The 25,992-nt window shown below is 27.1% G+C and overlaps 5 protein-coding genes across 5 annotated transcripts; 4 read left to right on the plus strand and 1 right to left on the minus strand.

Moving 5' to 3' along the window:
• Positions 1–2,179: 2,179 nt before the first annotated feature.
• Positions 2,180–8,703, plus strand: MKS88_001969 (uncharacterized protein; the record flags this gene model as incomplete). The annotated part of the gene is made up of 6 exons (XM_067214943.1): positions 2,180–4,035; positions 4,595–5,195; positions 5,586–5,684; positions 5,887–7,968; positions 8,191–8,571; positions 8,662–8,703. 6 exons carry the CDS (start codon positions 2,180–2,182, stop codon positions 8,701–8,703), a joined length of 5,061 nt encoding a protein of 1,686 aa, XP_067074270.1.
• Positions 8,704–14,222: 5,519 nt separating this feature from the next.
• Positions 14,223–16,175, plus strand: MKS88_001970 (ATP-dependent DNA helicase Q1; the record flags this gene model as incomplete). Its single annotated transcript, XM_067214944.1, has 1 exon — positions 14,223–16,175. The coding sequence occupies one exon, from the start codon at positions 14,223–14,225 to the stop codon at positions 16,173–16,175; it is 1,953 nt and encodes a 650-aa protein (XP_067074271.1).
• Positions 16,176–18,303: 2,128 nt separating this feature from the next.
• MKS88_001971 (uncharacterized protein) lies at positions 18,304–18,606 on the plus strand (the record flags this gene model as incomplete). Its single annotated transcript, XM_067214945.1, has 1 exon — positions 18,304–18,606. One exon carries the CDS (start codon positions 18,304–18,306, stop codon positions 18,604–18,606), a length of 303 nt encoding a protein of 100 aa, XP_067074272.1.
• An 825-nt stretch (positions 18,607–19,431) lies between these two features.
• Positions 19,432–22,078, plus strand: MKS88_001972 (uncharacterized protein; the record flags this gene model as incomplete). Its single annotated transcript, XM_067214946.1, has 4 exons — positions 19,432–20,783; positions 21,313–21,421; positions 21,686–21,765; positions 22,009–22,078. 4 exons carry the CDS (start codon positions 19,432–19,434, stop codon positions 22,076–22,078), a joined length of 1,611 nt encoding a protein of 536 aa, XP_067074273.1.
• Positions 22,079–22,964: 886 nt separating this feature from the next.
• MKS88_001973 (dihydrouridine synthase) lies at positions 22,965–24,671 on the minus strand (the record flags this gene model as incomplete). Its single annotated transcript, XM_067214947.1, has 1 exon — positions 22,965–24,671. The coding sequence occupies one exon, from the start codon at positions 24,669–24,671 to the stop codon at positions 22,965–22,967; it is 1,707 nt and encodes a 568-aa protein (XP_067074274.1).
• Positions 24,672–25,992: the final 1,321 nt, after the last annotated feature.

A 25,992-nucleotide genomic window follows, 5' to 3' on the forward strand; every position in this document is an offset into this window, starting at 1 on the left:
TAACGAAATGCAATTATTTTAAGAATTATACTTTAATCAAAACTTTATTCTGAAGCATAAAATAGGTATGTATATACATATATATATATGCTTATTTTTTCAGTAAAATACAAATTTTTAAATATTATAAAAAGCCTATAAATAAAACACGAAATGACCGTTAAAAAATTTAAAACATGTATAAACTAGCAAGGGTACATGTTTACAATTTTGTTTATGTAACACATAAATAATATATACATGGTACATAAATATAAGAAATACATGTAAATACATACAGTAGCAAGTTAAACATTAACAGAATAAGAACTGCAAGAAAAAATATTTCTTTTCTTAACTTATTATATATCTGCGTGCTGCAATTCTCATAAATTTGTGGGATGCACTTGTTTTCGTATTTTTAAATTAAATAAATAAAGCGGCAAAACTTGATTTTAACTGGTGATAATCGAAGTTCAAATAATTATTAATTTTTTATTTTATTTTGCTAATCTTCGTACGGTAAGATGAAATTTTTTGTATTATATGACTAGTTAAAATAATGTATTGTTATTTTATATATATATATATATATATATATATATTCGAGTGCTTCTCAAATCCATATGTTGGGTAACTGCGTATACATGTAAATATATAATATATAAAAAAGGAGTATCATTCATATAATATAAATTAAAAAGTAGGGCACTACTTGACGTTTTGAATAATTCATTAAAAAGTGATCTGGGCTTGGGAAAGTTAATAAAACTAACTAAAGAAAATACAAAAACAGTTTTAGTTAAAATACATCATTTTTACTTTAGTATTATTTTATTTTATATCCTTTTTTTTTTTTTTTTATCATCTGCTTTTTATTCTTTTTAAAAAAATAAAAGCGTTGCTTTTCACGGTAGACCCTTTTTTCATTTTAGGAAACAATAATATGTGCGGTAAATATGAAAAATGGAATATAAATGGAATGAATTTGTAATTATCCCTAGTACTTTAATCGATCATATAAGAAATTAATATTTTCTCAGTTATTTCGAATGTACCATATATTGCATAATTGAAATAAAAGGAAAAAAAAAAAAAAAAAAATAGGTGAGCAGATACATGTAAAGCAATATTTAACATTGCTACATTTGTAAATAATAATGATTATGACTATTCCCGTTGAGGTATGGTGCCTTTCCCCTCAAGTGGTATAATTTTATCTTTTTAAAACTAACAGAAAAGATTACATATCGTAAAAAAAAAGGTACTTTAGCTGCTTATCCTTCTTAAGCCGTGCTTATAACTGTCTATTTTAAGAAGAAAAAAAAAAAATTAGAATAACAATAGTAGTAAATTAATAAATAATCAATTAATAACAGTAAAAACTCAATATATGCGCAAAATATATGCACATAAACGTATACCACTTTTAGGCAATATTATAAATAGGTAACATCAATAACTGAATACAGCGTAATCTACGCACATGTCTGTTTCCTTTTCCTTTTTCGTTTTCGCTTTGGCATTTCATTTTTTACTAACGAGTGTGCATATATAAACGCATATGCATAAGTACACATACACCTATATACCCATACACATATATACACATATGCAGACGTGTACATAATGTACCAGCGGGAAGTGGGAAAAATAGAAAGTATAGGGAAATAAAGGGGAAACATACATTATCTCGTTTTTAATTTTAATTAGATTCACCCTTTAAAAATGTAAAAAAAAAAAAAAATAAATACATAAATAAAATAAATACATAAGTAAAATAAATACATAAGCAAAATTAATACATAAGCAAAACTAATACATAAGCAAAATTAATACATAAGCAAAATTAATACATAAGCAAAATTAATACATAAGCAAAATTAATACATAAGCAAAATTAATACATAAGCAAAATTAATACATAAGCAAAATTAATACATAAGCAAAATTAATACATAAGCAAAATTAATACATAAGCAAAATAAATAAATAAATAAAATAGAGTAGAGCAAACAAAATAGAATAAATGGAAATGATGTCCTACTGTTAGATTATCACACTACTCTTCCCTTTTACGGTTTTCTTTGCTTTTCAAATTTCTTTTTCTTTTTTTTTTTTTTTTTTTTTTTGTCCAAAATAAATTAAGAGGTTTACTGTCAGTTCTCAGTATGAAAAAATTTCTGTTTACCTTTCAAGGATGGTAATTGCAATTTTCATTTTTTTATTATTTGAATTAGTATCATCTAACAAGAGTGATGCTAATCAGAATATCATAGAAGAAACAAAATCGTACCCATCCGATTCGACTATTAATTCTATATCTACAGATGAAAAGTACGATAAGTACGAAAAGTATGAAAATTATAAAAACCTTGTACATACTTCTGAAAGAAATAATAGGATAGTATGCGTTCAGAAAGAATACAACCATTTAATATACTATACCTATGATAATGAGTGTGATCCTCAAAATACCTTTAGCTTTTCTTTTAATTCCACCTATAAATTTCATGATGATTATTATTTGTCTTACATAAAGAATAGAGAATCTTTTGTTGAAACTAAAATAAGTCCACAGTTAGCCGTTGGGTCATGTATAACTTGTCTCTTCCTCGACGAAATAAATTTACTAAGTATATATGGATACACATTCATTTATAACAAATCGGACGAGGTTGATTACAAGAACTACTATAAAAAAATTATCGACACGCATTATAATTTGGAGGAAAATATCAATTTGCCACATTTACCTCCGAATAATGATTCATTCGAGGAAACAGGCAAAGTAGAACCATTCGTAGAGGAAGTGCTGGATATCGACAGATGCCCAGATGATGGAGATGATGATGACGGAATCGTTCTCAGCAGTGTAAGTGGTAACACCAATAACACGAGCAGTAGCTACAGTAGGTACAGTGGACAGGACGAGGAGGAACGCGAGTTGACAACCCAAAAGCATAACGAAGGAGAGAAAAAAAGTTCAGAAAATGATGCATCCTTTTTTAATAATTATGAAAATACGATATTGCAAAATTTTTTAAAAGAGAACAGAATACATTATGCGTACGATGAAATAGGGAAGAATAAATTTCGGTACGATAGTGGCACCAGTGTAGAGGTGCGCAGCAATAGCAACAACAATAATGATTTCATCAGCAACAGCAGTAGTAACAACGATAATGATTTCATCAGCAACAGCAGTAGTAACAACGATAACAGTAGTAACAACGATAACAGTAGTAACAACGATAACAGTAGTAACAACGATAACAGTATTAACAACGATAACAATAGTAAGAGTAGTAATTCTTTAAATGGCGAAATGGTAGACAATTTTTTTCTAAACTTGAACGTGATAGGAAGCAATGAAAGAGAGAAAAATTATGGTACTGTATCTACTAATAAAAAGATATTACACTTAAAAGATTTACCAAATCTTGTTTTTAAGGAAAAAGAATGCAATGTATTTAAAGAAGACATAAATAAAAAAAAAATTTGGAGTAATCTTATTTTCGTTAACTCATTTACTAATATAAATATACTGTCACATATGGATAAGTTCAGAGGGACCTATGCTGAATTAAAATATTATTCCTTTCATCAAAATTATAAAGAAAAGAAAGTTAATGATTTTATATCAATTACATTAGATTTAAATAATAAAGATTATTTAAAAAATAATAATGTATTCATTTTAATAGCTAATGATGAAATAAAATTTTTAAAAAAAATTATTTTTTGTTCCCCTATTGTCGTCAACAAAGAATCAGCTATTTCATATATAAATGATAATACTATCATTACAGAATATGAAAAAATAAAAAATATATACATGTCTAATGATGCAAATAATCAAGTATTTTTACTAAAAGTTTTATATCATCAAGATGAAATACATTTGATTCTAATTGATCATATTAGAGGCATTAGTCACCCTATGAAATTGAGTATACCCTTTTTCTTCCTGACAACCAATTCTTATTTTTCTCAGTTCACTCATTTTTTTATGAAAGACAATTTAATAGGCTGGATCATGAAAAGTAAAATGCTGTACGTCCGAACTATACGCAAAGTTTTCTCCTACATTCGGGAGTGAGAAAAAAAAAAAAAAAAAAAAAAATTAAAAAAAAAATAAATACAACATAACGGGGCACAACACGCCACAGAACACCACAGTGTAACATGACAAAATACAGTGCAATACAACACTTACCATGCGCGCATTTTTTATTCGAATAAATGTGTGCAATATTATCACCTCGGCTTGTGCCATCTGTGTGTGGGCAGTCTGAGCTATGCTGTCTCTTCGTCTGCACCTATGCTTAGAATATATATACATAATTATATACATGTATATATACTAGGAATATATATAAGGCATATATATAAAAATGTCCTCTTTACTATTACTCTGAGGCTTATAATCAGCGAGCTTGTTTCCACCATTCGCAGAAAAAGAACCGAAGCGATGGCTCCTCTAAAGGAGCAACTGCATAAGCATTTGCTAAAGCGTTTACTTATTCATTTATGCACCTATGAGTCGAATTATCCATCTGCTTCCTTACTCATATTTTTTTTTTTTTTTTGTTTTATTTTTCCCACCGCGCAGAAGCACCATGTACTCCAAAAAAATCTATGACGTGGTTTCTATAGAAAACAAGATCATATCAAACATCTATTTGTTGTATTTGAGTTATTCAATATTTAAATATGTATTATTTGGTAGATATAATCCTATGAAAGATTATTCATTACACAAAAGCATAACATTCGAGGCTGTACTACTAAACATAATGAGTACATTTACAAATGAAGAATTAACAAATTTTAAAATGTACTTTGAAAAAATTACAAATAAGCAAGTAGGGAATATCAGTAATATAAAAAAAATCAAAAGAATGGATGTATTCGAAATATTTGTTATTCCATCTGATAATTATGTGAGGTTTCAAAATGTACTGTCAAAACTTTTCAAAGCAATATTTGATTGTGGGGGTAAACATATTTCCAAGTTGATAAAAATAGTCGTGCTGAGGTCACATTACGATATGTTATACAATTTCAACTGTTACAATTATCAGCTGTACAGTTTTTTGGTCAATCTTTTAGATTTACATGAATATTATTATGAGTACACGGACCTGGACAATCTGTTTAAGGAAAGTCAACGAATATTAACACAGTTGGTAAGTAAAGGGGGCGAAGCTAGCGTAAGGGGGCTTTTCACATAGATGGGCATCTATGTTTGCGTGTGGGCGTGCATGGGTGCTTGTGTATGTATATGTGTATGTGTATGCTATGTGTATGTGTATGTGTATGCTATGTGTATGTGTATATGTATATGTATGTGTATGAGTATATGTATATGTATATGTATATGTATATGTATGTGTATGAGTATGAGTATATGTATGTTTGTTTGTATGCGCGTGTACGAATGCTTGCCTGTTTATACGCCTGTTAGTATGCCTGTTAACATTATGGAGGTGGGATACCCCCATGGCTACTACTCCCCACTCCTCAATGATCACATTTGTACATGCATTTTAATTGCACTTTTATTTTCATTTTTGTGAACAAACAATTACGCAACTACGCAGATCAAGTTGACACTCGAGGAGATGAATAATTTGATCCCTTTCAATGAAGATAAGAAGCTGATCAAGTACCTCATTATTATCCTCTACTTTGGAAATGATGTATAAAAGAAAAAGAAAAAAAAGAAATTACATAAATAGTTACAACCGCATGCATAGTTATATCCACACACAGAAGCATTGCTTCTACATCGCATATACCCAAAGAAATACATGCATACAAAACTACATACTTGTATGTGTAAACTACCTACGCTTCTATATGCCTCAAGCACGCTTGCTCCACCTTTTCTTTTCTGAATAGATGTTCTGCTTAGAAAAGGAAAATTCAATATACATACAACTGATCTACGAACTGAGGCATTTGAATATTTTTCATGCAATAATAGTTGCTTATCTCTCGGAAGAAAAAGCTGGTACACTGTGTTCCAGAAAGAATATGATAGGAGAAGAAACATTACAAAATGATTCATTAAGCCCTTATGAAACATTTGAAGATAAAAATGTTTATTTAAAATTTGCATGTACAAGTAAATGCAATATGAATGAGTTGGAGAATAACTTTTTAAAAAAATTTAATAATAAATATTTTGGTGATTTTCATGTTACAATAAGATCTTATGAGCATTATACCTTAGGAATATTTCTAGTTTCCTTTATGACATCTGTAGTATTCATTGTAGGTGAGCTCCATAAAGAAATGAAAAAAATCTATGTATACAGAATTTTTAAAAATATATTCATAAAAAATTATACGCACAATATTACCAAGTATTACACTTTCTGGAACACCAGGCTTTACGCTTTTGCCCAATATGAACCTGAGTGTGTGCTCTTGTTTAATAAATACAACTTATATGAAAAGTACAACCTTACTAGACATATTAGCGATTCGCTCAGGGAAAACAACTTGGAAAAGTTTGGAAGGTTGAATAACATGAAAGGGGGAAAAACGGAAAAAATGGCAAAAACAGGAAAACACCTAGACAAAGCGGAAAAACATTGTGACAATTCTGGTGATAAATGTGAAGAGGGAAGTCTGAACAACAACGAGGAATTAATGAAGTACTTTTCCGCTGAAAACCATAGCTGCTTATGTGACAAAAACATGATCAACAAGCCAAAAGGAGAATTTGTAGTAAGCGAATATTTAGAACTGAGGTCGAATTTTATGAATAAAATAAAAAGAAGTAATACAGAGTTATATGAAAAGATGAAAAATTATAATTTTTTTAACGACCCTTTAGAGATATCTTATAAAACAAGAAATTTCGAAAAGGAAAAATTAATAGACATATGTAAAGATATAAAATTTGAGAAAAATGGTTTATGTTTATTTGATAAGTCGAGGATAATATTAACTTATTTGTACTTACTATCTACATGGCCTGATTACATATTTTATGTTGTTAGTCCACTTGTTTTTATAAAACCCCAAAAATATTGTGATCAATATGATATACCATTAGTATTAAATAATATGCTAAAAAATAGATATTTCTATAAAAAAAGCTCAAAAATATGTATTAATTATGCATTTGCTCACTTTATATCATCTGGAAATAAAACAAGTAATTTGGTGGTCACAGCAAAAATTAGTAGTACCATGGTAAACATAAGTAAAAGTAATCTGCTACTCATCTTACCACTAATCAAAAGAGTTGATATATTAGATTATTCAAAAAATAATGAATATGATATAAAGGAAGAAATAGTAAATGAATATTTCATTTTAGGAAATTCTTATACCCCAATTAATATCATATCTTACAGTTTTAAAGATTATGATCAGATAAAAAAAAATGCACATATTACAATAGCAGGGGCTTTCATAAAACAACAGGGCAAAAAATTTGTTACCTATCATAGAATTAGTAAAAAATATAATGAACATGTTCAATGCTCAGAAGGTCATTTCTTTCAATTTAATGGTCAAACTTTATGTTTTTGTGATATTTTAGCAAAAAAAAATAGGAATAATAAAAATTGTCTATATCCGTTTTGTGAACAAAGTAAACAATTCTGCTATTTAAATGAAGAATGTGTTGATGGAAAATGCGTTTGCATTGAAGGCTACTCAAGAAACCCCATGAGTTTTTTATGTGAAAAAAATAATGAATGTATTCTTCATGGACAACAGACTTGTAAAGGTCCAGGCAAATGTGTGCTAACCAATAATCGTTACATCTGTTTATGCCCAATTCCATACGTTCGAATATTAAATAATTGTCTTCATCCCATCAAAGGAATTATAATAGGCTTACGAATCTTCAGTAATTTCGACAGTGACCATTCCAATGACGAGGACGATGCTTCCAAAAAGGAAAAATTTTATACAAATGTGTTCGGGTCTATATCTGAGTATATCAAGGCCACCATTGATAGTGTACTTCCCAAAAGGCGAAACATATGCAAGCGCGTGGCACACGTTTACTAACGCGTAGGAAACTCGGTTATGCAGGCGCTAGCTCTATTATCGTTTTGCTATAGCTTTGCTACCGTTTTTCTATCCTATCAACATCGAACTGCTCTTTTTTTTTGCTCGTCTTTACTTCGTTTTTCCTACTTTTATTACTTTATTTTCCCCTTTTTTTCCTCCTCCACGCAGACCGTGAAACACGACCTCAAGCCAAGGATGTACGCCATGCCGATTAGAAAAATGAAAGACGGAATTAAGGCAACGATAATAATAAATGAAAGGAATGACCCCACTGAACCGACACCCATTGAAGTATTTAGCATTTTTTTGAATCAATTTCGTGATTCAACATCTGTCTTAAACAATGGATTCTATTCCTATTTTGCTCGCTTTACTTATATAGAATACGTAAAATCTTTTTCTAAGAATGATGATCTTTCTCCCTTTTATGACAGCTTCATGAACTACTTACCTAACTTTTTCATTAAAATTTTCGAAGTAGATACCTTCAACAATATATCAGTTGTTGTTTGTACCAATTTTGTTATTTTAATTATTGTTGCTTGTATGGTACTCTTTTATTTTTTATATTTGTTCATCAAAATTAATTTTATTCAAAGAGAACGAGTGAAGGCATTTTAAGGGGGCACCTCACTGTAGGATACAAACTATCAACAAGATGGACAAATTGGCAAATTTTAAAGAGAGAAAGAAAATACATGCATGTGAACGAACATGCATGTGCACAAACATACGTGTGAACATACATACATGTGAACATACATACGTGTGAACATACAAGCGTACATATGTATATATTTGTGTGAATGGACTTTTTTTTTACTTTTTGTAGAATGTCTTCAGGGTCGAGTAACCCCCCCATTTGTTATATAAAAAAGATGTAAAATGAAGAAATGTGAACTTGCATTTATTCTTTTTAATGTGCAATTTTTCTAGATCTACATATTTTTGCAAACAGTGTTACCATGTTTCACTTTATGCCATTTTGTTTTTTCATTCATATTTTCGACCATTTTTTCGTTCATTTTTTTGATCATTTTTTCGATCATTTTTTGGTGCATTATTTCCCCCCTTCTTCTTTGCTTAATGCAAAAGCTCCACCATTTCAACACATTTTCGAATTATATTAACATGTACAAAAATATTATATATATATATATATATATATATTTTTTTTTTTTTTTTTTTTTGAGCCTGTTAATGAGCATTAATCATCTCACTGTAATCAATTTTCGGTTACGCTGCTAACTCCAGTGATGGTTTGTCTCTGACCGTTTTGCAGTATATTAGTCGAGGGTGGGGGAACAAACAAGCATACAATACATCATGCAACAGAGAAAAATGAAAATATATATATAAGAAGTATTGTGCATACGTTTTTGTGCTTACTCTAAGTTTCATCTTCTTTTTCTTCTTATACTTAATGAGAGGTAATACCCTTCCGCATCTTTATTTGCTCATCACATATGAAGCATCGGAAAAGATGCAGTATATAATTTTTCAATAAGAAAAAGGGTTTACTTGCAGCTAGGGTAACACATAACAAACATATAAGATATATAACCGCCCCCCTGCATTGTTCAAAAATAATTAAGGAATACATAACACATAGCCATTATAATAGAAACATAAGGTGCTAACTTTAAAAAAGAAAAAAATACATATTTTTATTTCTATCATTGCTTTAAAAATTAAACCGTTATACATGCACACATATCTACTAATTCTTGATCCTTTTATTTACGTATTTTTCTGTTTTTAAATAATATAGCCAAGAAAATGAAGCATATGCACATAAACATATTGCCTTAACTGCATGCTGACACAATACACTTACAGCTAAGAATAATTTTAACAATTTTAGCCCCGTTAAAAAGCGAAAAAAAAATATATAAAATGAGCATACAAATGAATAAATAAATGAAAACATATAAATTAACATAAATAATATAAAAATAATTATATAAATAATTATATAAATAATTATAAAAACAAATTTAAAAATATTTTAATTATTATTAAAATATTATTTAAATAGTATTCTGTTTTGTAATTTTTTTTTTTTTTTTTTTTTGTGTACACCAATTAATTTTTTATTTGTTTATTTAATTGTTCATTTGTTTAATTTTATAATTTTTTTGTTTCTTATGTGTTTTGTATATCTTAGTTCATTTGTTTGTTAATATATGCTTGTTAATTTCATTCTTATTTGCCTATTTATTAGCTTGACTTTTTAATTTATTATTTTTCGTTTTGTTGTCACGTTTTTCTAGTACTTACTCTCTCAGTTAATCCTTTTTTTTGTTGTGTATCGATTGGTCTTCACATTTCGCATTGTGTATTTTTATGTTTGTGTTTACGAACTTTTTTGTTATGCGGGCATATGTTTATATATATGTAAATACTAGTTTATGTTTACATCAGTATGTATGTATGTTTATGTAAAAATGTCTTTAACCTTTTGATAACTATTTATGAACATGTACATTTGTCATTTATGTCTGTATTGTATTACTGTTTTTTCGTTTGTTTGTTAGTTTTTTTTTTTTTTTTTAAGCCCCCCCCCCCCTACAAATGATATCCCTTTTTTTTGTGGTTTTTGTTTATATAGGGGATGTAGTTCTATTTTTCTTGAAGATTTTTTTTGGGAGAATATTTCTTTTTAGAAATATTTAAAAAAAAATAAAAAGGAAAGAAAAAATGAATGTGGAAATCCTTGTTTTGCATGGGAAGGAATTCTCACCCTGAACCCTCGAAGTAACCGATTGTGTGCTCATTAGTAACTGAATAATTGCGATAATGAAAAATTTAGGGAAAAGAAAACGATAGCTTATGGTTTGATTCCTTATTTTTTTCGTAGTGATTATTCACGAACATGAGGTCGTATATTGGATTAGGGCGGAAGTTAGCAACCAACAGTGCGCAATCATTTGAAGCTCATAGGCTTTCTTTGTTAAATTAAGAAAACAGAAAGATCCATATACCTCAATCGGTGTACTTAATGATGCGCTATTATATCTCTCGTGTCGACCAGGAGATAGACCTACTTTTTTCTTTTATTCAAATATAATTTCAAAATTATGAAGGTCGACGCATATATTTTGAGGTTTATATTTGGTAAAAGAAAAAGTACACACACTCGAATAAAATATATATATTACATATTGTTTTATGAGTATATATTTGGTGGTGCGCACACCGAATGTATTCCCATTAATAAGCGTTTTATATTATTTGTTCGAAGTAAGAAGGAAAATTTTACAAGACAATTATATATACATATATATTTGTCTTGTAAAATTTTCCTTTACTAATGGTCGGAATCTATCGGCATGTTTTTCTTTCAAAGGGTTTATTTTTTTAAATATATTCTTTGAAGGAAAAAATGTTTTGTTTTCATGTTGCAGTTAACTCTGCGTGAATACAATTACAGGTTGTATCATTCCAGGCATGAACACGGTAGACTAGAAAGGTCCAGATGGCAACTCTACATATTTGAGGTGTTATCGATATTCGCTGTACCTTTATAAATAAATTCTAAAAATAAATATTTTTTCTTAGAATAGATTGCACATTATTTAGAAAAAGGGGAAGAAGGGTTAAATTATTTATTAAAAAAAAAGCAAACTAAAATTTTAATTATAATCCTCATGGAATAAATAAAATTTTAATTATTATCCTGATGGAATAAATAAAATTTTAATTATTATCCTCATTGGAATAAATAAAATTTTAATTATTATCCTGATGGAATAAATAAAATTTTAATTATTATCCTCATTGGAATAAATAAAATTTTAATTATAATCCTTATGGAATAAATAAAATTTTAATTATTATCCTCATTGGAATAAATAAAATTTTAATTATTATCCTCATTGGAATAAATAAAATTCTAATTATTATCCTCATTGGAATAAATAAAATTTTAATTTGCTTTTACTTTAATAAAAAAATAATGCAATTTGGATTTGCCACAAAGAGTAGTAGCAGAGAAATTATTCCATACTTATTATGAAATATAACTATGGAATTATTTCTGTCTCTCTCGTCCTCTGTTTTTTTTTTTTTTTTTTTTTTTTTTGTTGTGCAAAAAATTAATTTTTTATAGGGGGGGAGGGGTTGTAGTGGTGGTATTCCTTCATATATAATCTATTCTTTATGTGAAGCGATAACCACCTCTTTTTATTGAACAACTTATGAACATAATAATAATATGTACATGATGCTGTTAAGTAGTTTTATATTGAAATACATTTCTATTACAGTGTAAAGATTTATTTGTAAAGGAATATATTAAAATAAGGAACTGGGAGATAATAAACTTTATCTCTTTTTTTTTTTTTTTTTTTTTTTTTTTTTTTTTTCACTTTTAAGAAGGCAGAAAGCGTCTTTTAAGCATATGAAATATATGCTAATCCAGAAGAAGATTATATATTTTTTTTTCTTTTTTTGCAGATGTGTTTATATGTATGTAATACATAATATATACAGTCAGTGTGTAAATAATTTTTATTGTTGTTTTAGCCTATATGTAGAGCATTCCCCATTGATGATAGTAGTGTAACCAATTATTCTCAGAACCTTTTTGTGTCAATATATGTACGGATTTACCTTAAATTTTTAATATATTAACTTGTTTAGTTTATCCTTTTTTTTTTTTTTTTTTTTTATTTTGGCCTTTTACATATTTTGTAACATTTCTCATTTTATTATTAATATATTTTTTTTCAAAACTGTAAATTTTTCCTTTTTTTTTAATTTTTTAGTAAAACTACAAAATGACATTAATGATATATTTTTCTTTATTATTCCTAAAAAAAAAAAAAATGAAAAAGCATTTCTGCTTTTTTTTTTTTTTTTCTTTTTCTTTTTATATATTGTTGTACACCCTTTAATCTGTGAGGGGGAACAGTATGCTGTTTTTAATAAATTTAAAGAGGAAAATATCACATGGTCTTAAAAACTTGTAAATAGATAGCTTTTTTAAAAAAAAAGAAAAGACAGAAGTACGAAAGAAAAGATATTCTATTCTGTCCTTTTTGTTATAGCGCTATACTATAAAATAAATTATGACTGAGGAAACTTGCTCCCTCTTAACTGTTTTTCGTTGATCTTAAGAAATGACTAGGTACCACTTGTTATGACGTAAATAGTGAACATACCTAATAACAACATGTTAGTCTTTCTTTCTTTAAAATGATGTACCACAAATCAGTCAAATCAGGTAAGTAAATAAATGGGAAAGAAAACGAAAGGGAATTTTTGCCTTTATAAAGCATTCTTTTTGTGTTAATGAAAAATTATGCATATCTTATAGAAGTATATAAATTAAACAGCTATAATGCACATATACATACATACATAGTTCACACATGTCCGCATATATACCCAGGTGTATGGTATGTGCCCCCTTCAAGAGTCAACATTTGCGCTTTTCTGTTTTATTTTTTTTAAAAACGGGGAAAAAGTAAATGATGAGAAATTGGTATGTGAATGGTACCTAAAATGTACGTAAAATAAAAAATTGTTATTTCTTTTTGTCCCCTAAAATACGATCGATTAATTCCGGAATAGGTTTAAATGATGAAGTTCAATTAAATGATCCTTTTTATATATGTTTATAGCCCGTAAAATATGGAATATTTTTTATTTTTTTTTTTTAATTGTTTTTACTTCTTTATTCAGAGGTATAAAATTTCAAATATAATCATTCTCATTAACATATGACCAGGAAGCTTCCTTGAACAATTTTTTCTTTACATCCTTTATTTATAAAGCAGTTGGGTTGAAACAAAATAAAAAAAAAAAAAAAAAAAAATATATATATATATATATATATTCACATAATTTGACCTTATTTGATACAATTTTACTAATTTGATATAATATGTTGCAGGTTGAAATAATTTGAATTAATTTCATATAATTTGAATTAATTTAATATAATTCGAAATAATTTGAATTAATTTGAATTAATTTGAATTAATTTAATATAACTTGAATTAATTTAATATAATTCGAAATAATTTGATATAAGTCTATATAAATTGCCAAAAATTGCTACAATTTGACACAATTTGTAAATACCCCTCTTGACAGTACTCATTTTAAGAAACCCGTAATGCCCCATATAGTGACCTGCCAAAATAGCCAAATTTTACAAGCATGAATATCGAAGAGGACAAAGAGTAAAAACCATGGGGGAAATAAACCTGATAAAAGAAGGCACATTTGATAATAAGGAGGATGAGATGTCAAATAGGTTATTAAATGAGTACAAAAACAAATACGCTAATATAGACATCCTTAAAGCAACAACCATTTTGAAAGAATATTTCTCCTTTAATGAGTTTAAAACAAAACAAATAGAATGTTTAAATGCAATTAAGAATTTTGAGCATGTTTTAAATATAACACCTACAGGGGGAGGGAAATCATTAATATATCAAGTTATTCCTTTACTTATTGGAGGTATCAGTATAGTGATTAGTCCATTAATTTCATTAATTCAAGATCAAATACTATCTTTAAAAAAACGAAATATTATGGCTGAAACTATTAACAGTTCATTGAAAAAAAAAGAAAACGAAAATATATTAACTTTGTTAAAAAGTTATAATGATTGTAATATAAAAGTGTTATTCATTACCCCCGAAACAGCAACAAGTGAATATTTTATTATGTTAATACAAGAGCTTTATATGAATCAAAAAATTTCACTTATTTCAATAGATGAAGTTCATTGTATTAGTACATGGGGATGTGAGTTTAGAAAAAGCTATAGGAATTTAAACAGAGTTTTGAAAACTTGCCCTTTTGTTAGGATATATAGTTGTACAGCTACGGCTACTAAGTCTGTTGAAAATGATATTATACTTAATTTAAATTTGAATCAAGATAAGAATAATAGTCTTCGAATTGTTAGAACCCCATTTAATAGACCTAATTTAAAATACGTCATAGTATATAGTGATTTATTAAAAATAGAAAAAAAGAAAAGTGTGTTAGATATTATTAATGAAAAAAAAAATATGAACAAAATTGGTATTGTATACTGTTTTAAAAGAAGTACATGTGATGAAATATCCAAATATTTAAGAGAAAAAGGTTTACAAGCTTTGAGTTACCATGCTGGATTGACAAACAATGCTAGGAAAAGAATACAGGAAAAATGGGTTAAAGGTAATGCAAAAATTTTAGTTGCAACCATAGCATTTGGTATGGGTATAGATAGAAAAGATGTATCATATATTATACATTTTAACCTACCCAAGTCTATAGAAAATTATTACCAAGAGTCAGGTAGGTCAGGTAGAAATGGAAATATTTCTTTTTGTTATTTGTATTATTCCAAAGAAGATGTAGAGAAGTTATCATATATCATAAAATGTAGCTACGCCAATTTGGATATGCATGATATCGATGTAGAAAAAAAATTCGAAAAAGAAATGTACAAATTGGAATGCGTTCATAATATGTGCATTAACGAAAAATGCATCAGGTCCCAAATTCTTAGCTACTTTGGGGAGACACGCCATAAAAATAGCGACAGAAACGGGGGTGATGGCGGTGGTGGTAACGGCTATAGGATCAGCGGCAATGGTAGTGGAAATAACTTCAGTAATGATATAGCTCGCAACTATTTAGGGAACGCACACAACGAACTGGGAAATACGCAGAAGGATGAAACCTACTGCTGTTCATACTGCTTCGACATAAGAGGATCAAAAGACAAAATTCAACAAGTGTTAAAGTTGTATGAGCGAAAAAATTTGAATGCGCAATTTGCACAGGAGGAGAAAAGTTATAATAGCAAAAAAATTAATCCAAATGTGAACCCAAAGAAACATATACTAAGTGATGATTCATATTCAGACAAGGAACAGGAATTAAATGAATATAAATTAACCAACAAAAAAATTAAAGGTTTTGTTCCCTTTCAAAGTGCATCATCCATAATCTCGAAGGAAGTAAGAGATAAGGGAATTATTGAAGTAATGAAAGAACTGGAAAGAAGAGAGGAACTAATGGAAAATAAACTTGAACAGGAATCAAAAGATAAAAGTAAAATGTATAACACACCGTTACATTGCGTTAATTTTAGAAGGAAGCCCACATTTTCATCTTTCAAAGTTCCCAGGAAAATATAATGTGGTCAGCAATTTTTTAAAAAAAAGAAAGAGAAAGAGAAAGAGCAAATGCAATTTTATGCTGATCGTTTACGCGCAATTTTTATCTACGTGGTGGCTCTACATAAGAGTACCTTTTTTTTTGTAATTACAAATGTGTGCAGACAATTTCCCATGTTTCTATGTGTACATCCCCTTATATATTACACAAATATTACTGTTCCATTTGATCCCCGAATGCCACACTATTTTTATGGTATTAAAACCTTTTCACGTACTCTAAATATGCTAAACGGATGAACTACAAATGCACAAAAATTTTTTCTAATTTTGTACATGAAAACGCACACCTTTTCAGCAATTTTTTAGTAAGTATAATTCACATTTCGCGTATATATGTACATATGTTCGCGGTTATACGTGACTAACGTTTACGTTTGTGCATTTCTGCTTTGTTTTTTTCCCCTTTTTGTCTAAATAGGAGTAAAACACTAAGTATACTATTAATTCTGTGAGAATATGTATAGTTTAAAATTCATATTTTTTTTACTTCGCCTATCCGTGTGTAGCGTACAGTGTTGTAACGAAGTCAACAATCTTATTATTTTCAAAACGGAAGTGTACCAATTTAAGTGCAAAAAATGCGTTACATGTCTTTTAGAATATTTAACTTCGAAAAGAGTTCACATTAAATTTCCCCTATAATTATAAAAAATGATGAAGCTATTTAGTAAGAAAGAAAAAATTATGAACGTATTTGTGTTTTTTTATTCTATTTTATTTTTTCATTTTTTTATTTTTCGTATATGTACAGAAAAATGTACCACACTGTGCTACCCAGTAAATGCTTTTAAAAATGCTACTCAATTTATTGCCTTAATATTTTTAGTTGTTCAATTTGATTCTATTTTGTTTTATTATTATTATTATTATTATTATTATTATTATTTTTTTTTTTTTTTTTTTTTTTTTTTTTTTTTTTTTTTCTATAATGATTGATATTTCTGCAAGTTCTCATAATAACCGTTGAAAAATGCGTGAAAATTTTTCTATTTTTTAAGAATTCAAAAGAAATTGCTTGTTAGGTACATTTTTGCAAATGCAAATAATGGACTATATTTTATATAGCTAAGCTGTTTGCAAACTTTTTGCGTATTTTTTTTTCTTTTTTTTTATTTATATAATTACATGTTTCAAAGCAAAATGAATCGTATTTTTGTTAGAGGATTACTATTTGTTGAAGCTCCTCATTTTTTCATTTAACATGTTCTTCTTCAATCATTTAAAATGAGACACTTTGAACTTTTTTTTTCTCTTTTTGTGTAGTATAATTTAACAAGCCAAAAGAAAAAGAAAAAGAGAAAAAAAAAAAAAAAAACTGTTCATGAGAAAAATTAATGCAAAAAAAATGTGAAATCCATTACGCACACATACTCATAATATTTTAACAATGTCCAACATTGAAAAGTTCGAAGTTGAGGAAAAAATTTAATTGTTAACGCTTTAACTGGAACACTGTAAAAGTGTCCTGCGCATTAAGTAATTCGTACGGTTTCATATGTTGTGCGGTGTGTGCCGTTCAAATAGGTGATGTGTGAACATACCGACGGGTTTACTTGCTTCGAAATACATTTCGCATTTATTCTGACTTGTTCAGAATATTGAAATAAAAAAAGAAAAAAAAAAAATATTCCTGTTCATAATATTTAATTACATGCGCAAAATCTGATAGCGGTAACAAGTTTCAGCTGTTAAAAAAGAAAAAAAAAAAATTCCAATTTTTAAAATTCCCCGTCTCCCACACACCAGTAATTGAATTGGAAGAGATTAGAAAAATCTAGAAAAAGTCTGAAGAAAACTGAATTAAACTGAAAAAATCTCAAGAGATCTAAAAAAAATATGAAGTCTTTTCAGTTCCAATAAAGAATAGTCATTTCTTACGAATCACGTACAAATATAAATACAATAACTTTCAAAATGTACAAAAAAAAAAAAAAAAAAAAATTTAAGTGTCAAATTTGTCCATACTTCTCAAAATAGACTTTGCGTAAAAAGGAAAAAAAAATTTCATTTATAATGTGTTAATTTTGTGGTGCATGGATCAATTTATGCCTAATATGATATAAATGATATAACTGATATAAATGATATGAATAATATAAATCATATAAATCGTATGAATGATATGAATAATATAAATCATATAAATCGTATGAATGATATGAATAATATAAATCATATAAATCATATAAATGATATGAATAATATAAATCATATGAATAATATAAATGATATGAATAATATAAATCATATGAATAATATAAATCATATGAATAATATAAATCATATAAATCATATGAATGATATATATAATAAAAAAAAAAAAAAAAGAAAGAAAAAGAACAATAGGTGGGTACTTGAAACCAATCTCCTTAATTATCTTTATTTTTAATTATAAAAAAAAAAAAAAAAATGAACTAAAAAGAAATATCTAAATGATTTTTTATGATATATTATAAATTAGTAGTTGTCAAAGTATGGTTGCATTATCATATTCACTATTGCTGCAATATTTTTTTTTTTTTTTAAATTTACATATATATGTGGAGCACTATTGGTGTTTCAAATGCTTTTTAATTATAGCTGTTACAAACAGATCTGATTCATAGAGAGGAATTATTCTATGGTTACCGTTGTTTTAACAGGTTTTTTATTTTTTAATAATTTTTGTTCGCCTTTTTAATCCTTTTGACGAACTTTCTACTCATTTTTTTCTCATTTTTTGTTCATTTTTTTATTCATTTTTTGCTCATTTTTTGTTCATTTTTTTATTCATTTTTTGTTCATTTTTTTATTCATTTTTTGGTTATTTTTTTACACAATTTTTACACATTTTTAACTGTTTTTTTTTTTTTTTTTTTTTTTTCGTTCGTTCTGCTTTTTGAAATGCATATATAATCTGTTGTATAATTTTTTTTCGCAAACACTTGTCGTTTTATCATTTTACACCACACACGGAAAATTTTGAGTATTCATTAAAAGGTATGTTTTTACCGAATAGTAAAAGGGAATTTATTTCCTTAAAATGTGGTCAAACCGCTTTTAAATTAAATGTAAAACAAAGAGAAATAAAGTAAAATTTAGCACAATATTGGATAATATAGCATAATTTGGCATAATTTAGCATAATATAGCATAATATAGCATAATATAAAAATATAAAGCACACCTTAGCACATTTTAGCAAAATAAACATAATTAACATTTCCGCTCCAATATGAGCGACGAAAAGACGCCTGAAAGTACAAGGTTGCACGCTTTCAAGTTAGGTAATTTAAAAAAACAGGCGAAAGTAAAATGGGGTAAAAAAAAAAAGGATAATGAAAAAAAAAATTCAGCTACAAGTGACAGTTCAAGTGATACAAATAATAAGAAGAGTACATCTTTTTTTAGTTTTAGAAAATTTAAGCTTTTCAGTAGATCCAAAAAGAAGAATTCTTCAAAAATGGAAAGAAATAGTATAAAGGAAGAAGAAGAAGTTCTTGAAGAAGTTAAAGAAAAATTCAGATTTTTAAAAGGAAAGAAAAAAAACAATTTGGGTCTTTCTTTACCATCACATACATCTTCAAAAGAGGAAAATTTAACTTCAAAAAAGATACCAAACAATGATTTGAAGGAAAAGGGTCAATATGGGAAAATGGATACTATACACAACGCTTCAAATGGTAAATTGGTGGATTCAAATGACAAAGCAGATGATTCGTATGGTAAATCAGTTGACTTAAAAAAAACAGAAGATGAAGGCGTGAGCAATCTTTACAAAAGTGGTACAAAATTAAAAAATGAAATTAATGATACGAATAATGACAATATGAATAATAACAATGTCCAGTTGCACAGTAAAAATAGCATTACTTCGTTAAGTAAGATTACTGAAAAAGAAGAAAACAATAATACATATATTGAGTCTACAAAAGTAAAAAATTTAAATGAGAAAAAACAGTCAAAAGTAGAAAATATTGTAAAGGCACCCGTATCACACAAGTCCAGCAAACATATGAATGATATTATTTTAAATAACAAAGAAGGCCATAATAATGAATATAAAAAACAAAACTCAACTGAAACAAAAAAAGACGGTAATGAAAATGATGATAGTAGTATATTGGTTGCTTTTGATAATAATGGAAAAAGCAAATTTTCGAAAATTTTTGAAAAATTTAATATGTTAAGTAAATTAAGTACAGCTATAAAACCTGAGAAAAAAAATGAAAAAACAAGTGAGCAAATGAAATCAATTAACTCGATTAAGAGTAATATCAAAATGAGTAGAAAAAATAGTAATTCCGATGTAGAGCATAATTCAAGTAGCCCAAGTGATAAATATAGGGAATGCAATTCAAATATGGTAATTGTCACAAGTGATGATATAAAAATGAGGAAAAACAATCTTATTGAAAGGGCAAATTTAATTGCAAAAAGACAAAAAGGTACACCAAATGAGTTGGTAAATTTATATAATAACTCAGAAAATATACACCGTCAGGATACCAAAGAAACTATGGATGCGCAAGTAACATTCAATGTTGACCCCCCTCTGCTGTTCTGTGAAAATGCCTTCGCCATATGGTATATATCTACACTTTTGTAAATGATTAATTCATATATATAAAAGAAAAGAAAAGGGAAGAAGTGAGAAGAAAAAAAAGAAAAAAAAAAAAAAAAAAAAAAAAGAAAAAAAAAAGAAAAACTTTTTCCGTTGTTGCATTTCTCGTTTCCAAGTATTCCAATTTAATGTTAAGAGGTGTGCAATGTGAGTGTTGTACGTTTTTGTCATAATTTGGTGAACGCTGAACATATTAAGGATTAAACATCTCATCATCTCTCCTGATTTGTTATTTAACAGTTTCGTTTATATGAAGTTTCTTGTGTTTCATTATTTTTACAAACACTGTGTAGATGTTTTTTTCATGTATCTTACAGTGACACATATGAACTGTATGATATGCACGATTTGCATATTTTTTTTTAAAGTATATCGTTTTTAACAATACTTACTATTTATCAATTTTCATACTTTCATTGTTCATACCATTTCATACACAGCACTACAATAATGGCTATGTATTAAATGTTTTCTATTCTTTTTAAAATGCAGTCTCCTTTCAAATATTGAAGATTTAATCGATATGATTCATTCCGTATGTAAAAATAGCAAGGAAGAAACAATTGCCAAACTAAAATTGTGCAAAGAGAATAGTCAGAAGGTATCAGCCTCTTAAAAATATGGGGAAATTAAGAAAAATATTTCTTTTCGTGCGTATTGAGCTATAAACATGTACATATATATATATATATATATATATATATATATATATATGCTCACACACACATAGGCACATGTGAATGCATTTACGCATGGAAATTCCATTGAATCAATTTTGTTATGTTTTGTTTTATTTTGTTATGTTTTGTTTTATTTTGTTATGTTTTGTTTTATTTTGTTCTGTTATGTTTTTGAAACTTCACAGAGCTCCAATGTGCTACGATTAACCCTGGACGCTTTAAATGGAAATGAGGATTCCGTTGTTTCCAGATTAAATAAAAATACGTAAGAATAAAGCCATTATTTTTTTCCTGTTAATAAATTTATTAAAATATACATGCAGGAGAAATAATTTTAAATAAAGTTCTTCTTTTATGAACTATATGGACAGTTGAACATACATATTTATTATTGTGTGTTACGAGCAAAATTTTATAAATTATTGGCTTACGGCTCCATTGTTTCGTTGCTTTACTGCCCTACAGATTTATTTGTTTATTTATTATTATTATTTTTTTTTTTTTGTAGGTCATTACAAAAAGAATACTTAATGGAAGCGAACGAAATTGTAAAGGCAGTCAACGAAAATGTACAGTAATCAAAAATGTGCAGTAATCAAAAATTAGAAGTTAAAAATTAGCAGTTAAAAATTAGCAGTTAAAAATTAACGACCGTTAAAAATCAATAACACATAAAATTTAACAATCTCATGATAATTACGTTGTCAAAAACGAAGGAGAATACAACACAAATTATGATATAGTGAAGTATATAGTAAAATATTTGAAAAGAATGGGAATTAAACCGAAAAAACAAAATCGAACAGAGTAAGATATAGCAGAACGACGAAAATAAATCTGTTGTGATACTCGTGATATTTCACTTATTTTTAAAGCACATAGTAACTTAAAAAATAAAATAATAAACTAATAAAATAAAAATAACATACAAAATAATAAAATAAAAATAAAATACAAAATACAAAATAGTAAAATGAAATAAAAATAACATACAAAATAATAAAATAAAATGCAAAATAACAAAATAAAGTAAAATAAGAAAGAATAAAATAAAACTAAATGACAATTCAAATTTACTAGCAACAAATTAACAACAACGAATGAGGCCGCATAAAACGTAGCTCAAGTAAAATACATATGGTACTCAATACATACATACATACATACATACTTACGTGTTAATCCCGAATTATAAACAAAGACTTTTTTTATCGTAAAACTTTAATTAATAACATAAAAACGTTTAAAAAACAAATCATTATTTCGCAAGGGGTTTATCCATGAGCGATAAGAAAAAAGGAAAAACTATACCATATAATACAAACACATAAGGAGAGAGGCTATTTTTTTTTTTTTTTACCTTATTTTATTATTTTATGATTTATTTATTTTTATTTATTTGTTTTTATTTATTTAATTTTTTTATTTTATTTTTGTTTTTTCTAGTTGCATATTTGTAAATAGTTAAAAATTTTTTACGTATTCCCGCTGCATTTTATAATCATTCAAGGGTAAGTCTAAACAACCAGGAGCAACACTATCAACATCTATGATAGCTTTTTCTAAAATTTCAGAACACTGCATAGTTGATGCGTAATTTCTAATATATACATCTAATTTGTTTCTAAATATTCTATGACCTGGCATCCCTTTAAGTATTCCTAAAATAGGTTTCAATAATTCAAACGCACTTGGTAAATTATAAAAAATGGAATTCTGTTCTAAATACACTTTATATGCTTCTAATACTGATCTCCTACTATATGCACTACTTGGAGCCTTTTCATTATAAACCAACGTATCTGCTTGTGATAGAATAGTGATGTTTTCCATACATGCTCTACCTATCATAACGCCATATAACGGATTTATATGATAATTTTCAACTAACTCGTAATTATCATTATTATTATCATAACAATTATTATTATTAGTAGAAGTAGTACTATCAGTAGTAGTGGTAGTGGTCGTGGTAGTGGGCGTGGTAGTTGTTGTGGAAAATGTACTTGTAGTAGTATCATTATTATTATTTTTATTGTTACCATTATTAGCACCATTTAATTTGTTACTCTGTGGGATGTAGCCATTTAATAAAGCTACTGCTTCTTGTATAGACTTTACACCTCCATTTAATGTAAATTTTATATTAGGATAAAATTTACACAAATCATATACTTTCTTATATTCTAATGGGGGTACACTTCTATTTTGTTTTGGGTCTAAACCTTTTAACCATGCTTTTCTTGCATGGACAATAAAATGATTGCATCCTGCTGATGATACGGTTTCAATAAATGATTTTAAAAAAGAAAAAGAATCATATTCATCAACACCTGTTCTTATTTTAACTGATACAGGAATTTGTACTTTTTTTTTTATTTCATATACAATATTTCTAACATGTTCAGGTTTTTTCATTAAATATGCACCAAAAGCTCCTCTATTAGCTACTTTTGTACTTGGACATCCAACATTTAAATTTATTTCATCATATCCTGCTTGTTCTACTAAAATAGCTGCTTCAGATAACGATATTGCATCACATCCTCCTAATTGACAAACTATTGGATGCTCATTTTTGTTAAAACCTAAATATTCGTCTAATTTATTTAAGTTATACAATAACGTATTGTCAACTATCATTTCTGTCCATAGTTGTGCTTTTTTCGTTATAATTCTTACCAATGCTCGAAAATGTCTATTCGTTACATTAATCATAGGAGCTACTTGTATAAAAGGTATTGCCTCACTTCTACCTTTTCGATAGGCATCATTTAAACATGTACTTATGTTTTCAAATTTAAATACATTCTCACATGGGCGTAACACTTCATCGACATTATTTTCTATTAACATGGTCATATTGCTTTCTTTGCTTTCTCTCCTTTCTTTGTTTCCTCTTTTTTCTTTTTTTCTTTTTTTCCCATTTATTCTTATTGTATTCTTGTAATTCACACTATTGTTATTAAAACCATATAATAAATCCCTTTTACCCTTTGTATAAAACCATAATTTTTTTTTTTTGTTTTTATGAAATTTTTCTTTATCTATGAAAAAATAATATACTCTTACGAGAGTATATCTTCTTTCGTTCAATTTTGTTTTACCATGATTTTTGAAATAGATAAAGTATATGCTTATGATCAAACTTCTTAGAAGTTTTATTTGCATTTAACTTGTTCAAAAAGGATTGAAAACGAACAGGGAAACTGGGAGGGAAAAAAAATAATTAACATAATTTATAAATATGTTTTATTTTATTATTTATTTTTGTTTTTTTTGACCTTTGTTATACTAAATTGAATATAATGGAAAGTTTACAAAAACTATAAACATGTAAAATAATCTTTCAAAAAAAAATAAAAAAGAATTTACTTGAAAATTTTTTGTTAACTTTCAATAGTTCGATGGATAAATCTGAATAATATATCCGCAAGTTTTTCATTATTGTATGGTATTAATTTTATATTGAAGGAATTACATATTTTCCTTTAGGCCTCAAACGGGAGTACAATTTTTTTTTTTTTTTTTTTTTTTTAAGCAGATGAAAAAGAAGTATTTTATTTTGTGTAACTGTTTGTGTTCAAAAAATATGATGAGCCTTTATTTTGGTACTTCCTATTAGGTTATGTTACGTTCTTTTTAAAACCTTTAAATAGATATGTATGTATATATATATGTATACATATATGTGTTATTCATAACCATTTTAGCGCCAATGTGCGAACTAAATTTTTGTATTTTTTATTTTGTAGTATAATTTGCGCGCACGTATATAATACATACATGCGTATATAGACAATTTTACGATGTCAAATTTTTAACCATATTCTATTACTTTGTTTGTCCTTAAAACAAGATTACAGAGAAACACGTATATGTAGAGTTAACATGTTTACATTTTCTTATATGCACTTTATCTATTTTTTTATACATTTTTCCTTATGCTATATACACATATTATTTATTACTTTTTCTTATAGCCTTTATAGCTCGTAAGTTATTGTTCACCATATCAAAGGGCCAGTTATAAAAAAAAAAGAACTTCATTCGAAATATAATTATAGTGGTGTATATGTATATATAAATAAAAAGAAAACATATATTTTTCTCACTTATTAAATTATATAACTTTTAAAAAATATATTTTTTTCTTATTTTACATGCTCATATTTATCTCCTTTTTTTTTTTTTTTATTATATTGTATAGGAAAATAATGTTTTGTTTTATATTTCACCAAACAATTGACTTATATTAATATTTTTTAAGCTCATTTCTTTACTTTTTTTTGTTTTTCTTTTTATGGCATAAACTTATACGGATTAAGTTAATAATAAAATACAGATGACCAGCAGTGATCTGCATAATGTGTTTTTTATGCGTTGTTTTTTTTGTACGCGTATTTTATAAAAATACAGAACTTTCAAGTTGTTAATGAGTTGTATACCCACATATATATATATGATCTTGCGCATACATACGTAAAATATA

The sequence above is a fragment of the Plasmodium brasilianum genome, chromosome 7, assembly GCF_023973825.1.
Source record: "Plasmodium brasilianum strain Bolivian I chromosome 7, whole genome shotgun sequence".
Classification (NCBI taxonomy): Eukaryota; Apicomplexa; class Aconoidasida; order Haemosporida; family Plasmodiidae; genus Plasmodium; species Plasmodium brasilianum.